Genomic DNA, 17,085 nt, shown 5'->3' on the forward strand with positions numbered 1-17,085 from the left:
TAATTAATCCCCCCTCCCCCCTATTTGTTGGATAAGTGTAAACTTTAATTTTAATACGATCTTGAATCTTAAATAAACGAGACACTATATATATTTTACCAGTTACAAAAGCATGAAGGAGGTAAATTACACTGCTACCCAAAGCTTTGTAAACGCATTTACTTATTTGTTTGGTCATTAGGATTGTTTATTAATTCATCATCCCTTGTCTTCTCCCTTAATATCCCTGGACGAAAGTCAATTATAATATTAATTTCCTTGAATCTCTTGTGTACCATATCATGTAAAAACTCATGATACTCAATCAACGCATTCAACTCTTTCTCAGACAAATCTTTGCCGCCCTCGGTCAGAGACTTGTCAAAAGTCAGGCTGCTGGGATCAAAGTTGCCATGCTTGGCATTGAACAGATCTGTCACAGTTTTCTCAATAATGTTGGCAACCTTGTCGGCTGTGTTGGGTATGAAGTGTATGATGGGAGGTACGTAGGGTGGAGGGGGTTTGTCAGGGATCTTTCTCACCAGTTGTTCTTGTGCCTGTAACCTGGCGATCTCTTCCTCAACCTTTATTTAGGTACTATGTTATTTTGATTCATTAAGGCTTAACCATTGAAAAATTTCTAGAATTTTGTAATTAATAGTAAAAGAAATAGTTTGTGTGCTTTTGACTTTATAAGAGTGTTTAATTTTTAAAACTTATCACAAAAAATGTAGGTAATGTAATGAATTGACAGATTTCTTTTATGGGCAGATTTAAAAAATGTAACTTTTTTTATGTTGTTAGTTTGTTATTATAAGCTAAGTACTTTTAAATAATCTAATATATTAACAAAAAAGTTTGAAATCCTAAATACTTAGTAAATATTATTAGGTTTTAGAGAATAAAATAATCAAATACATAGTATTCCTTAAGTTGTTGCAATCTAAGCATTTCAGCTTTCTGTCTCATGGCAGCATCAGAGAGGCCAAAATCATCATCAAAAAAGTCCTCATTGTCAAATCCAAGGGCTTCAGTATCAAGAGTGGGAATCTCTGGGTAACTCAGGGTTGGATGGTGAGGTGCAGTTGGGGAAGGCTCTCCTGAAAAATCATAATTATATATCTAAGAAAAGAAGGGTGGGTAAAAATAATGGAGATTGTATTTATCAACAACCTCAACATCCCCCTTATAATTAAATACTACCAAAAACATAATTCAAAAATTACTTCCCTGTTTTAGCAGCAACTAAAATAAAATTTCATAAATAAGAATTTTACTATCCCTATAACTGTTTTTGTTCTTTAACGCCTAGGTATATGGTAGTTAAAAACAGAAGACAGACATATATATTTGTCAGTTGTTAAGGCAATGGCTTTGATAAAAATGAGATTAAAATTTTTGTACCTGAACTTTCAGATGGACTGATATCAAAAGTGGTAAGCATAAGATCTTGCGGCTTGGATCTGGGAGAAATTGGACTGCTTACTCTAGCAATCTTGGGTGGATTTTTGGCTCTTTCAAATTGACGTTCTTCAACAATTTTCTTCTCATTCTTATTGATAAGTGACGTCATATGATTTGCTGAATCATTTAATAAGTCGTTAAGTAACATTGCTGTTACTGCTTCAACCCTTTCTTCCAATTTATCTTTTGTATCAGGAGAGGCAATTTGATCATTTATAGAATCCTGAATGACATCTTTTGGAACATTAGTTGCTTTATTTTCAAGTATCACATCTTTGGCTTGGAGATTAGCATCTAATGCTTTAGATGAAGGAGGATCAAGGGTAGAGGAATCACTTTCTGTAACATTAGGAAAATCTTCATCTTCAATTTCATAAGCTTCACTTACAATAGATTTATCTTCAGCCAATTTATCATTGCTTGCAGAAGGTTCATCCTTCTTTAGTTCTATCTCAGTTTCTTTCTCATTTAATTCAATTTGGTTATTGTCAATATTTTCATTTAGGCTTATGGTTTTTTCAGACTTAGAATCATCTTTTACAGATTTTTCTTCATTTTCATCAGCAATAGCACTTTTCTCACTCTCATTCTTATCAGGTTTACTGATGATATTTTCAGATTCCTTTTCTGAATTCTGCCTCTCCAATTCCGACGTTAGTGATTGCTTTTGGTCACTTGTTCTGCTGCTTTCTATATCCTCAAAGGCTTCTTGAATGGAAGGTGTTTCTTTTTCATCTTCATTTAAAGATTTTCTGGAAGGGGATGTTTTCTTGCTGCTTTCTGATTTTGACTCTTGACTTTCAGATTTTGATAAGTCTTTGTCATCTTTTCTAGAGCTTTTTTCATCTGCAGATTGTCTACTTTGGACATGTTCAATAGACTTTTTGCTAACACTGTTAGTTGTACTTGAAGTTGACTTTGAACCGGTATTGTCATGTGAAGCAGACTCATCTTCTGATGTGGCATTATCATGTTCACTCATGACATCATCAATGTGACTTTTAGTAGCTTTGGATAGAGATTCAAGAGCTTCTTCAATCACCTCAGACACAAGAAGATCAGATGGCTTTTCTGCTTCAATTGGAGGTGCAGGACTTAAACCTTTGGTTGGACTTTGCAAAATAGTGCTTGAACTATTTGGGTTGCTGTCATCAGATTCTTTTTCAAAATCATCAGAAGCATTGTTAATGTAGGAGGGCATTTCTGCACCTGATTGTATTGAATCCTGATTCATTTCAGATTCTATGTGCGTGTCAATTGATTCTGTTATGTTTGACGTTTCACTTAAAGTCCCTTGGGATATTTGTGATGTTAGAACTGGTTTAGGTTTTTCCTTCAGTATATCTCCTGAAAATGATCTTTCTCTGTCTATAAGATGTGATTTGGGTTTATCTAGCAGAAAATCGCCTGAATATGATCTTTCCCTGTCACTTGAAGAAACTTTCGTTTTATCTAGAATTGCATCCCCTGATAAGGATCTTTCTCTCTGGTATTCACCCAAACTGCTTCTTGGAGATTTGATTTTAGGCTTAGAAAATGCTTCAATGTTGTCTTTAGAAATATCAGCTTGATTTTTATTGATAAGATCATCATAGACTTCTATTTGTTTCAACAACATTTTCTCTTGAGACATTAACTTTTCACGCCTTTTCTGTTTCTGTTCTTTTTTGAGCTGTGCCGATACCTGGATCCTCTTTTGCAGCTGTTCATTCAATGCCATGATCCTTGCTTCAACATCACTTTGATCAGAAAATGTGTCATTTAGAGAATTATTCTGGTTTTCCCCTTCAGATTCTGCACTTGAATGCTTTAGACTTTGACTTCTCCTGCTGCTTTTATCCTTGGATTGGGAGGTTGATGGTTCAGACACAGATCTCGACCTTCCTGTCAATCTTTGGGAGGAATTAGAATTTGTAGCCTCTACATTTTCTGAGACAGAATCAACTGTTGTTGTTTCTTTCTCAGTGTCAGTTCCGCCGCTATCCATTCTTCTTCTCAACTTCTTTTCTCTCCTATAAAATATGTCTATATTCAACTCTAAATGGTTAAAGGAAAAATAATTCAAAGGTTTAAATAAAAAAAAAATACGGGTAACAATGCATATTTCTACGCCCAAAAAAAGGTATGCCAAAAAAGTTGGCAGTGCAGGACAGTGGGAAAAATTTTATTTGAATTATAATCCTGAAGTTAAAACATAAGGACCAATAAATATGGGAATATTGAGCAATAATTTAAATCATAAAGTAGTCCTTTTTTATGTTTAAAGCAAAAGAGCTCAGAAATAGATTGTCTGAATGACTTATGTTTTTAAGCGAATCTTCATATATGTATTAGTATAGTTTTATAAAATTTCTTATGAGTTGTAAAGCACCTACCATTTTCTGTTCTATAAAGATAATATTTTCAATAGACAAGCAGAACATATGTACACACAGAAATGCAGAGTGAAAGTTTTATAAAGGAAAAAATTTTTGCTTTTTAAAACCTGAAAGATTTAAAGTAATAATAATAAAAAGATTACCTTGTAAGAAACTTATCTTGCTGTCCCAGTTTAAGCTTTGTCAACGAATCTTGACGAGATTCAGGTCTTGGTTCTTCACCAACAGATCTATCAACATCTTTATCAATAGTGTCATCATTAGCTACATTATTTTTAACAGTATCTCCACTGCTTGATTGTTTCAACAATGATTTTTGTTGTTTCAGCAGAAATTTTCTTTGCTTTTCAGCATTTTTTAGGTTTCCTCGAAGATAATCTATTTCTTTTCTTCTCTCCTGTTTAATGTTTGGTTAGACTTAATGAACTAATAAAAATTTTAACTTCCCTAACATAACATATTAAGAATAAAATCATAATGATGAAAAAAAAAATTAAAACAGTGCAAAGTTGTCTAAGGGGTGGAATAATCAAATTTTCACCCCAGAATTTTTTAAAAATTCATTAGATTACCCACAATCAAACCTTTAAAATCCCTCATTTTACCCCTCTCCCCCCCCCCCCATGAATAAAAAAATCTTTGTCTTTGAAAATTATGTGTAATATACTAAAAATATCATTGCAGCAAATTTTAAATCAAAGTTAAGTAAAACCAATTCATTCCTTTAATCTACTCATGATAGCATCTTGTTTCTTCTTTATCTTATTTAGTTTATCTTCGTCTTCTTTACTTTTCAGGGAAGCCTTTAGGCTCTCAAGGGCCAACACGTCTTTCTTAGCCTTCAGGATAATTTACAATCAACATTTGTAAAAAAAAAAAACTGTTTAAATGAATAGGTTTATAATACTTCCTTACCTTAAGGACATGGCCATCCATATGGATTGTTCTCTTGTAGAATTTACTTGATTTAAATAGCAAAGTAGGGTATCCCCTTCCAATGTAGCTTGTTTAATCAAAATAGGACTGGAAGTTTTTAGCAATTCTTTACTTAGCATCGATTGGTCAAGTAAAACAATAATAACTAAGTTAATTACAAGTGCAGCAAATTGCAATATCAAGCTGCTTATAAAACTGTAAAGTTATATAACATAATTTCAAGCTATTTAGATTTACAAGTTATGGGAGGATCGAATAGTCAATGAATTAACAAATTATACAAATTATAAATGAATAATAATTCTTAAGTATTTAATTAAATAATAAAATGTCAATTGTTAACTTTTCCTTGTCAATTAGTGTTTTCTCTTTTAAATTTAGTATTGCTTCTGTATGCTTGTCTCTGAAATAAATGCAACATTTTTAATACAAATTAAGCAGGTAATCTTAAAAAGGAAGATATTCTTCAGAAAAAAATCCAAAATAGCCTATTTTGTGAGTTTAAGTTTTAAAAAAATCAGAAAAATTTACAGGGTGGCCACAGACTTTTTTTCAAAATAGTATAAAATAGTATGCAAAAAAAAAGTAAATAGTATGCAATAGTATGTAAAATTTTAAAAAATAGTATGCAATAGTATGTAAATTTTTTAAAAATAGTATGAAATAGTATGCATTTTAAACAAAATAGTATGAAATAGCAAGCATTTAAAACACTATAGGGCCTTAAAATGTTGGTTAGCTATCAGGAAATCATTACTTTCTTGTCTTATTAGATTGAAAAACATAGTAACAAACACCAACATTCTATTCTGAAAAAAAATAAAAAAAAATGAGCTAAGAATTAGTAAAAAAATAAGTTGTTTATTGACTATTAAAAATTTTGGACTAGTAAAATAATTTTGTTGTGCACAGTGTCATAATTCATATCGTGATTTTAAAAAGAAATATTATATAAAAAAATTGAAAGTTCAAATATAATAATAAATAAAGGTAAAGTTTCTGACAGGGGCGTCCAAGCTTTTTATTTTGGGGGGGTTAAAATTTTTTTAAGGGGGGGGTAATTCGTTTTTGGGGGGGGTAAAATGGCGCGCGAAGCGCGCCGCAAATTTTTTTTACCCCCCCCAAAATTTTTACCCCGGGGTAAAATTTGCTTGGGGGGGGGTAATTACCCCATCTGAAATCTGTTGGCAGGGGTAAATTTAGTTTACCCCTCCCAAAATTTACCCCCGGGGTAAAATTTTTGGGGTGGGTAATTTAAATTTTGTTAAATATATAGTATTAAAAATGCGCGCGAAGCGCGCCAAAAATTTTTTTTATTAGAGATTTTTTATTTTGGGGGGGGGGGTAAATATCCCCTCCTAAATGGTTTAATAAATAATAATAATAAAAGTTCAAATAATAAATATTTTACAACAAAATGAGAGGATCTTTCTAATGACATAGAGAAACACATTATATTCATATTAGTTTGTTAGGAGTTAATCATAAACCTCAGTAACCTGTAGGATCATTTAATAATAAAAGTACTCCTCAATGATATTAAAATTTAAAAGGAGAAATCTTTACATTGAATGTAGAAATACCAATAACTTTCAATAAAGGTACAACAATCTGAACTGAAAGACTACTTTCTTCTGGAAACATTTCTAAAAAAAAATTGAAAACAAAGTAGCGAGTTTGCCGCATTTTCACAGTAGCATAGATAGGCATTTAGGTTAGGTAAGTGTTAATGATTGCCCCGCAGGGTTAGAGCCCCCCGCAGAAATAGGAGAAAAGATAATGTGAAAATGCGATGAAACCTGCTACTTGGCTTTCTTTTCATGATTGTCTCAACCATGACACTTTGGTTGAGCTTGACTTCCGAATTAGCGGGAAGTTCACGAGATCAGTTGGCGAACATACAAACCCCCAATACCAGGAACCATCAAGTTTCAACAGCAGGTTTGAATATAGATTTATTGATGAAATTATTTCAAAGACCTGAAATTACAATATCAATTAGTTCATAATTCCAGTTATTTATAACCACGTAATCTTATTTGCTTTTTTTAAAAATCATTTTTCTCTACGGTAAAAAATCTTTGGAAACTTTGGCTTTAAAGGAAAATTATTTGGTTTAATAAATCATTGTTAAATGCAACAATAAGGCACATAAAAATTACTAAAACATATATTAATCATAATTAAGTTTCATGCTTAGCTGGCTAAAGCCTTTTTAAAACTACATATAATCGTCCTATACACCATTCTTCCTAATAAAATTAACAAATTCTACCTGAAGTTCTTATGGTTTCAAATCCCTGATATACTAGGGTCGTTCACACACTATGAGACCAATGATAGGCCCAATTTTGTTCTCCGAAATCTTCACACTCTCATATCTCATTCAAAAGTAAAGAACGTGCGCATCATAATAAACAAAACAATCCATGCCGCGCCACATTATCAAAGGAAAGGCTAAAAAGACGACATTTGCGCTTAGTTTTAGGATTAATGATAAGGAATTAATTTTGCACTTGATAAACACAAAGCTTCCTCGAAAAGAGGTTAAGACACACCCCCCGTTTGAAAGTCAAATTAACTTCCTTAACGAGATTCAAGGTTTTTTTTGCGCTGAGCACTAGCAACATTTCTCACTAAACTCAACTCACCATAATCACATGAGAATGGCCACATCCCGAAAACGTGACAATTTTGCTCCTAACTAAATGAAACCCCGTGAGATGCATACACAATATTATACTCCTCACTAGGACTCATAATACCTCACATTTTAGGATAGAAGGATGGGGATTGGTTTGTACCAAACAACATTCCATGCACATGACAATCACAAGATCACATACACAAATCCTAAAATAGATAATCCTATTAATCATGATGTTGTAATATAACAACTATACTAAATAATAATCATTTCATAATCAATAGGTAATAAATCATTATTAATAAATCAATAAGTACCTACGAAATCAGGTTGAAATGTAATGTAAACAAATAATGGTAAAAATAAACGAAATAAATCTTAGACAAGAAAATTAAGATTTATAGGTACTTAAAACTAAATTTGTTAAGCATCAAAAAGAGTAGTAAGAAAAAATTTTTCAAAATCCTTGGGCAGAAAGTTTTTCAAACCTAATGAATAAGAACTGTAATATCTTAATCAACAATAAAACTTTTTAATGCTTAAAGAATAGCAAAATGATAATATCTTCGTTAGAATTTTCATTGAAATTATGAAAAAAAATACCAATTTTTCTTTGTAAAAAAATATGAGACTTTAAATATGAATTTTCAATCATTCCTTGATCTGAATAAAAATGTTTTACTTGATTGAAATTCATATATAATTTTTAAAAAAATCTGCTAAAAAATACTTGATTTTTTTCTTAGAATAAATATCGAATCACGCAACCTCGACACATTTATTCCTTTTTGTTAAACTTTTCAGGTAAGTTTTAAAATGAATTGTACTTTTGAAAAGAAATTAAACTCAATAAAATTAAACTTGAGCATATGAAATAGAAGAATATTTAATCGCATTTCATTTGATTCTTATTTTAGGCATAAAAATAGGCATATGAAAAATGTGGCTTTTCACTAAAAAAAACTCAATTTCCATAAAATAAGAATCAATTATTAATCATAATTTTTAACAACTGCCTGACTGATACAGCATGTTCTTCTAGGGGAGATTTATCTGTCAGTCTGAACAAGACTCTTGCAGTCTTTCTTCCATCCTCAATTCTCGTCACTCGGCCCATCCTCAAACATCTCATCAGCGGATTGGTACTCGTAACCAGAACTCCGTCAGCTAGTGGCTCCGCCATCTCATCCTTCCACTTGGACATCCGTAATATCTTCGGCAGGATCTCCTGGCGGTAGGCAGTCCAAAACTGGGCAGACAAATCTTCCAACAACTTCAACCTGGAGGAAATTTGGTCCTCCGGTCAACATTTCCCAGCAGCTGGCCAGGGGTAATCAGCCGCCAATTCTCCACGTCGTTCGCAGCTTCAATCGTCAATGGTCTGCTATTCATCAACTTGCTAACCTCCGCCAACAGCACCAGGAGCTCGTTGAAATTAACAGAACTATTCACCAACTTCTTGGACAGCAATCTCTTGGTTAATCCCACCATTTTCTCCGCTTGCCCAATATAATGGTGGGCTCGGGCCGGGATCTGAGACCAAGAAAACTCTACCTGGCTGCCCAACTTCTGCTCTAAAACCTTGCGAGCACCGGATAATTGTGTGCCCATGTCGCTTACTATGATCTTCGGCAGACAATGAACAGCTTCCAACTTGCGCAGGGACAACAGGATACTGCTGGTATCATACTTTTCCAAGGCATCTAACCACAACGCCCCTGAGAATCTGCAGACCACCACGAACACCCACACCTTCTTCGTTGCTGTCTGACTCCTCGTTTTGGCGGCAGCTCTCCTCGTAACCAGCGGACCCATCAGGTCGACCTGCACAGCTTCAAAAGGCCTGCTCGGGACCAACTTGTCAGGTAACACGTCCTTCATGGTAGTACGACATTCCTTAGCCCTCTCAACACTGCAGGGCCAACATTTCTTCACTTCCATGATGGCCAACCTCCTTGCCTTCACAATCCAGCACCAACGGCGGCTCTCAGCTAAAGTTCCACGGACACCAGAGTGAAGCTCAACATGCGCTTCTCTCATAAAAACAGCAGCTAACCAATTACCAGGCTCCAAAATTATTAAACCTGGCATGTCTTCAAATATCATGTTACGGCCGCCAGTAATGGCGTCAATGACTGGCTGTCCACGACCAACCATTTTAAGAATCCTCATCTCCCTGGTCACATAATTTCCTCCGGGACCAACGACAGGCCAGGTCAATGATACTTCATGCACTAATGGATTTAATGACGCATAATTGCCTTTAGCGTCATTTATCCACTCATCCTCTTGGCTTCGTGACACAATGAAAAGTTCCGCCGCCGCCATAAAATTGTACAAAGACGGCTTGTACACAGAATCTGCGGCTGCTACATGACTACCAGCGGCTGTAGTCTTACCTTCTTGTCTGCTCTTTAGCTTCTTCAACCAGGTGTTCGCAACTTGCAGGACAGCTGCCATAATACGTTTGGCCTGTCCAAATGATCTCCTGTGCTTAAACCTAAAGACATCTTCAGCGGTTTCTCCGGCAACTTTCATTGAACATAACTTAACCATTTTGGTATTCAACTCCTCTGGGGGTAAAACCTGCTTGACTTCTTCGGCAGTTTTCACCGGCCACGCACTTTCATCCTGGCGCAACCATTCTGGGCCCACTCTGTACCTGGAACCTGGTCCCAAATCTGATACCTTGCAGGTGCTTCTGGTGCCCAAATCTGCAACGTTGTGCGTCCCCGGGACCCACCTCCAGTCATCCTTGTTGGTTGCAGATTGAATTTCTCCAATACGATGAGAATTAAATGTGTTCAACATAGCACTGTTGGAAACTATTTGCGATAAAACACACGATGAATCAGTAAAGTACATCACTCTGATAATATCAAAGGGCAGGGCATCTCTGACGGACTTTGCCAACCTTGTGGACATCTGGCACCCCATCAACTCAAGGCGTGGAATTGATTCACACTTGACCGGCGCAACTCTTGACTTGGTGGCTAGCAGAAACGTTTCAAATCCTTGTCTAGTTGGCCACCTCAAATATGCATTACTTGCATAAGCCTCTGATGACCCATCCGAAAACATCATCAAGGATGGAAGGCCAGTTGGTTCATCCGGAACCACACAACGGTCAAACTCCAATTTAGCGACCTCAGCTCTGTCCTCCAGCGACTTAACAAGTTCATCCCGTAGACTTTTTGGAATGAAATCTTGCCAGCCCAAATTCAGCAAACAGGTTTTCCGCAGGACAAGTTTAATTCTCAACAGAATAGGGCTGCAAAGCCCGATCGGGTCGAAGGTCTGGGCGGCGAACCTGTGGACCATCTTCTTTGTCAGATTCTCGTCCAAGGCGTCCTGGAGGTTGTACAAATCAGCATCCTCTTTCACCTTCCTTCCCTTGACCTTACCATCTTGGTTGACTCTTGTGGCGATGGACATCCCATCTGTGGCTGGCTTCCATATCAGCCCGAGAACCTTGGTAGGCTGGCAATCATCTCCAGAATAAATGACTTGTTTGAAAGAAAAACTACCTTTGCCGATAATTCTGTCGGCCTCTTTCATCATCTCCTTGGCTTCTGGCTTCGATCCTGCTCCCGAAATAACGTCATCTATGAAGCTGTGCTTCTCAAGCTTGACTGCAACTGGAATCTGAGGTAACTTGAATTCCTCATCAGGGTAGGTAGGTATTTGTGGCTCTTTCCATAATTCAGGTTTAGCAACAATTTCACTACCGTTTATCTGCCCCTCTCCATACATCTCCTTGACCTCTGCTTCACTCTTTCCGCCGAACAGGCGGGACGTCAACTTCAGGGCTGTAACTGCCAAGTTTCCCGCAGCCAAATCGCCGAAATTCACAACTTTGGTCAGGTAAATTTCAAGTGGACCATCTGGCGTCGGGGAAAATAAAACTCTCTTCATCTGGCTGTCGAACTCTGTGGCCAGGATGGAGTTATAAAACTTGGAGATATCCGCGGTTATACCAACCTTGTAACCGCGGAAAAGCATCAAATGATAAAAAATCTTCTGCATTGGCGGCGGGCCTCCCAGCATTATGTTATTAAAACTGGTACCCTTGAACGTCAGAGAACTATTTGCACACAATCGCATGGGTGTGGAACTTGAATCCTCCTTGAAAGCAACCACTATTGATGAACAAGACTTAGGTCCTTCATACTGCAATTCTTCAGGCGTGGCTTTTTGAAAAACGCCTCTTCTTATGGCGTCGTTGAATACCTCCACATACATTCCATAGGTACCTTCCTTAACCATCCTGGCACGATCCTTTTCAGCAATTTTGCGGGCTAAACTCTCATTGTAGGGTAAAGTGTGAGGATCTTCAATATAAGCATATTGACCTGTCCACTTGTTGGACTGCAAGTCTAGTGTTAAACCTGCCTCAATTATCCTCTGCCTCTCACGCTGGTCCCAGGTAGTGCCGTCGGCCATGGCCTTGCACTCTTGACAAGCAGTACATCCTGGACAAAGTGCCTGCGGCTGTACGCCAAACGATTCAGACGTCAGAAAGTCTGGCAAAGTGCCTCCACTGACACTGACAGCCTTATAAGCCGACTTTTGATCTCCAGCTCCACCATCAGCACTCGTACAGATAAAACCACTACCAAAAATGGTTCGCCACAACATAGACTGGCCCACTTTCTGGTAGGTTGAAGGAAACACGTCAGGATGTGTATTTCCAATGATGATATCTAAGCCTCCACTAATATATGTAAACCTTTCTGGCGGCATTTTAAATATCTCGGCGGCAGTTTCGGGGTGGACCGAGCGCATCTCGTTGGCCCCGCCGAGGGTAGGCATAACAGCTGCCTCAAACTCCCTCAAATTGCCGTCCCTATCCTTCAGATAAAACACAACATTGCGGCAGGAAGACTCACTGCCATCAGCTACAGAAATAGTTGTATATCTGCCGGTAGATTTCAGCTTCAACTTGTTGGATAACTTCTCAGACACAAGTGGCAAATTTGCCCCGGAGTCAAACATTACCGTGGCGTGGCAGGTGCCGCCGCCAGGTGCTACAACAGGAACTAACTGAAGTAAGAAGGTACAGGGGCTGGGTGCAGAACTTGACTTGTAAACTGTATTCACACCAGCACTAGCCTCATGGAGTAACCTGGAATGGTATCTGTCGCAATTATTGGTACCACAAACACCAAGCTTATCCGATTTATTACATTTGTCAGCAGTATGGCCGTCACATAGGCAAAGTTCACATAATTTCTTCTGCTGGACAACTTTCTTTCGGTCAACCACGTCCATCTTCTTAAACGTGAGGCAACGGAAAATCGGGTGTTTCTCCTTGCAGCTCTCCACAGGACATGCACTGTTCCACTTGGAAGCCTTGTCCTTTCCAGCCTTTCCATTCTTATTGTCGTTGCGGCCAGATACTTGCGCGGCGGCAGCTCTGTCACGATTTCTCTTGCCGGCGCCATTATCATAAGACATATCACCGGCCAACATGGCACCCCTGGTCCTCTCCAGCAGTTCTACAATCTTCGGGATGTTTGGTTGGTTCATGCTACCTAGCTCCATCATAATTTTGTCTCTCAAATTTTCAGGGCACTTGTCTTTAAAAATATGAATAAGAGTTAGGTGGTTGTAATCCTTAGCTGCAGAACCAACGATGGCTTCTACCTCCTGCATCATGCTCTTGAAGGTAGCAATTGCGCTAACCACGTCCACAGGTTTATCCACAGGTTTCATCTTGTTCAACTTAGTTAAAATCCTCATGAACCGGCGAGTGTTTGATAAAAACATCTGATCAAGAAACGCCCATTGTTCATTATGATCTCTAATCGCTGACACTTGCTTGCGTAGTTCCGGGTTGGTTATCACCTTCTCCATACACAACATCAGACTTAACCTCTGGTCAGCAAATCCATAACCAGAACATAGATCTTTAAAGACCTGTTTAAAGTTTGGGTAATCCGTGTCAGTACCGTCGAACGACGGCAACAAACTGTTGTCCCAGCGCCCATACTGCGGGTTGGAACTCCGAATATCCACGGCAGACATACTTCTGGAGAGCATGGCAGGTGTCCCACTCTCATCCAGGTTAGATGAACGACGTTCCATCTCTCTAAGCCTTCGGTACATATCACGTACTTCTTGGCGCAACTCCACGGAAATTTTAAGCACTCCCATGTCCATCTTCACCTTCTCAATGACGTCGAGGTTCCTGGCGACAGTGCTTGACCTCGCGTCGTCTGAATCATTGTCAAGCCAGTACAGAATTTTTGTACACTGCTCCAACGACGCATAAACTTTATCTGCAACAGTTTTCTGCTCACTAGCTTCATCTAAATCACGCTTGAACTCGCGCAGCTCACTAGTCTCCACGGCAGGTTTTAGACTTTTTATTAGGTCAGATTGGTCCTTGACCTCACTAAAAATGTCACAAATTGATTTTACATTCACATTTTCACATGAACTAAAACTTTGGCAGGCTTTTAGATTGTCATAAAACACTTTTAACTGTTCATCAAAAACTTCTAGCCTTTCACTGCCAATAGCGATAGCTCGCTCAATTTTCTGCTTTTTGGTTAGTGGCATATTGATTCACTAGGTACTTATTTCACAGAAAAATTGTCACAGTTTATTGCATCAATAATTCACTGGATGCTATTGATCTCTTGATGAATGCTAACGCCTATTCATCAGATACTTTGAAATTGTCTCAACCATGACACTTTGGTTGAGCTTGACTTCCGAATTAGCGGGAAGTTCACGAGATCAGTTGGCGAACATACAAACCCCCAATACCAGGAACCATCAAGTTTCAACAGCAGGTTTGAATATAGATTTATTGATGAAATTATTTCAAAGACCTGAAATTACAATATCAATTAGTTCATAATTCCAGTTATTTATAACCACGTAATCTTATTTGCTTTTTTTAAAAATCATTTTTCTCTACGGTAAAAAATCTTTGGAAACTTTGGCTTTAAAGGAAAATTATTTGGTTTAATAAATCATTGTTAAATGCAACAATAAGGCACATAAAAATTACTAAAACATATATTAATCATAATTAAGTTTCATGCTTAGCTGGCTAAAGCCTTTTTAAAACTACATATAATCGTCCTATACACCATTCTTCCTAATAAAATTAACAAATTCTACCTGAAGTTCTTATGGTTTCAAATCCCTGATATACTAGGGTCGTTCACACACTATGAGACCAATGATAGGCCCAATTTTGTTCTCCGAAATCTTCACACTCTCATATCTCATTCAAAAGTAAAGAACGTGCGCATCATAATAAACAAAACAATCCATGCCGCGCCACATTATCAAAGGAAAGGCTAAAAAGACGACATTTGCGCTTAGTTTTAGGATTAATGATAAGGAATTAATTTTGCACTTGATAAACACAAAGCTTCCTCGAAAAGAGGTTAAGACAATGATCAAAAAATCAGTTTGTTTTAGTTACCTAAAAATTGAAGATTTATCTGAAATCCAAAGAAATAGTGGAAATAGTATGCAATTTTGGACAATAGTGGAAATAGCATATTTTTTTTGGAATAGTTTGCATAGTATGCAAAAATAGTGGAAATAGTGGAAATAGTATGTTTGTGGCCAGCCTGAATTTATTCTAAAGCAATAAAACAAATCAAAAGCAGTATACAATATACTTGCTAAAGTTACAAGGTTTTTTTCTTTTGAGTTAAAGGTTTTCAAAAATTACAAATAATAGAACTGTTCATACTTATACTCTAAAGTCAAATAGGCACTTTACCACAAAGAGTCTATCGATTAATGAAAAACGTCCCTGCACTTATTTTTAACTAGAGTTGGCTCAATATAACTATATCGCAATTGGCTAGTTTTCTATAAGTACATATCTATTTATCTATTTCTCAATAAATTAATTTTCCTCCCCCACCATTACTATCTAAAAGAAAAAAGTAAATATTTATTAATTTAAATGATTTTAAAAAGGTTTTTTCAATTTTATTTTTTTCACATTATCATCACCAAAGGGTTAATATGATTAAAGTTTTGGTTTTAATATTTTAACACAAAGGAAGTGTCGCCACAATCGAATTCTTTCAAAATAGAGTTTTCTTAGATTACTCTATTATGAACGTATATTTTGTATTTATGAATTAAGGATTAAATACTTTAATGTAATTCAAATATCTACATGAAGTGAAAAACTTAATTCATTCCATAAACAAATAGGATAAAGGTCTTATCGCTTTGGTCAATGAGAGTTTAATGAGGATTATTGGAGCACTATGAGTTTTAAACACTTTACTATTGGAAGACTCGAGCTCATTTGTAGACGTTTATTTCCTATATGGATCTGTCATGGATCTTGATGCAATAAAGCAAGCCGTTTTGTAAATGTTAAAAACTGGAAGATTTCATTAAATAAAAGTAATCGCAAATATACTTAGAAAATAATTTTTTGTAAAAAGAGGGGGGAAGGGGTAGTTTTTTTCCTATGCCTAAGACCAGCTGTGGCCCTAACACTGAACTGAGTAATAAAGAAAAAAAAGCTACTCCTTCCCTTTATTTTAAATTTATTTAAATTTGGGGAGGGGAAGGTTTCAGTGCTCAACTAGGCAGTTTTAGAGAATACGCCAATAGAATCATTTAAATATTTTTACCTTGATTTTTCTTCTCTCATATACTGTTGGACCATCTCCATTGTAAACTTAGTAAATGAATCCGAATCAGAAAACAAAGATTCACTCGAAGATTTTTTCTTTCTTCTGTCCTCAGTTGCAGCAACTGAACTTTCAGATGCATCGCTGGAATCAACATTTTGTACGGCTCGAGCTATCTTTTCGCTCTTCCTAAAATTAAATACAATTATACGTCTATATTATTGGTTGCGAATAAGGCCTTCAACCGCTAAAACAATATTAAATTACATTTCCCCTAAAGCGTTCTGACGGATTGACAGACAAAGTGACTAATGGAATAGCTGCCTACTAGTAAGAGATTTCGTTTTCATCAAACGTTTTTATGTTAAACTCTCCCTTGCAACAATCAAATAAGTACCTGCGATGTGATTCCGAGGGCAGAACAGCACGAAACGACTTCTCCCTTAGGGTGGACTCGTCCTCAAACTGACTAGAGTAGTCAGTAGATAGAGCATCCTCTACTTCCCCAGTTATGGACGATTTTGTCCTCTGTAAAGTCAATCCTTAAATATTTTGGGATAACAAAGCCTGTTAAAAGAATCAGGTATCTGAAGGGATCAGACAATGGCCGATAAATTGATGTACATCCCCAATGATAATTCAAAATCTCCCTTATGTAGATTACAATCAGTGGTTGAAACGTTTGGACACTAAACTTAATAAATCTACCAAAAAATTCAATCCAAGTTCCCAAAGTTGTTAAGCCATCGAATATGAAAACGTTATAACAAAACTTTGGGGAATAGTTCAATAAACAGCCTATTGTCCCCTCCATTCCTGTAAAAGTAAAATTATAAAAAGTAAAGGTAAAATGATTTATATTGATGTTGGTTTCAATTATTTAAGGATTATTCCCTGATCAGGTTCAGAAAATGAGGCTATAGCTTCAGAAATTGCCTATGAAAAAAAACAGACATTAATCTAAATTTTTTTTTGCAACTTTTTATGATTACCTAAGGGTAGGAAAATTATGAAAAAAAAATATTTTCCAATTACTTTTAATGTATCCATTAAT

At 36.5% G+C, this 17,085-nt stretch overlaps 1 protein-coding gene across 1 annotated transcript; it reads right to left on the bottom strand.

Annotated features, from left to right (window-relative positions):
• Positions 1 to 158: 158 nt before the first annotated feature.
• LOC145314943 (uncharacterized) lies at positions 159 to 16,581 on the bottom strand. The gene is made up of 8 exons (XM_080155019.1): positions 16,429 to 16,581; positions 16,032 to 16,220; positions 5,105 to 5,160; positions 4,542 to 4,659; positions 3,965 to 4,216; positions 1,384 to 3,455; positions 906 to 1,079; positions 159 to 562 (listed from the first exon to the last, which is right to left on the bottom strand). The coding sequence occupies exons 2-8, from the start codon at positions 16,070 to 16,072 to the stop codon at positions 159 to 161; spliced, it is 3,117 nt and encodes a 1,038-aa protein (XP_080011145.1). The 5' UTR covers positions 16,073 to 16,220; positions 16,429 to 16,581.
• Between the last annotated feature and the right edge of the window lie 504 nt (positions 16,582 to 17,085).

This window comes from Acartia tonsa, chromosome 3 (assembly GCF_053477335.1).
Source record: "Acartia tonsa isolate MP-2025a chromosome 3, ASM5347733v1, whole genome shotgun sequence".
In the NCBI taxonomy this organism is placed as follows: domain Eukaryota; kingdom Metazoa; phylum Arthropoda; class Copepoda; order Calanoida; family Acartiidae; genus Acartia; species Acartia tonsa.

Bases quoted from the DNA above. Each gene is read 5' to 3' on its own strand.
- LOC145314943 (XM_080155019.1), bottom strand. From the start codon at position 16,072: ATGGAGATGGTCCAACAGTATATGAGAGAAGAAAAATCAAG. The intron at 5,161-16,031 runs GTAAAAATATTT...CATTTATTTCAG, and splicing joins ATGAGAGAAGAAAAATCAAG to AGACAAGCATACAGAAGCAA. The intron at 563-905 runs AATACTATGTAT...CCTAAATAAAGG, and splicing joins TAGATTGCAACAACTTAAGG to TTGAGGAAGAGATCGCCAGG.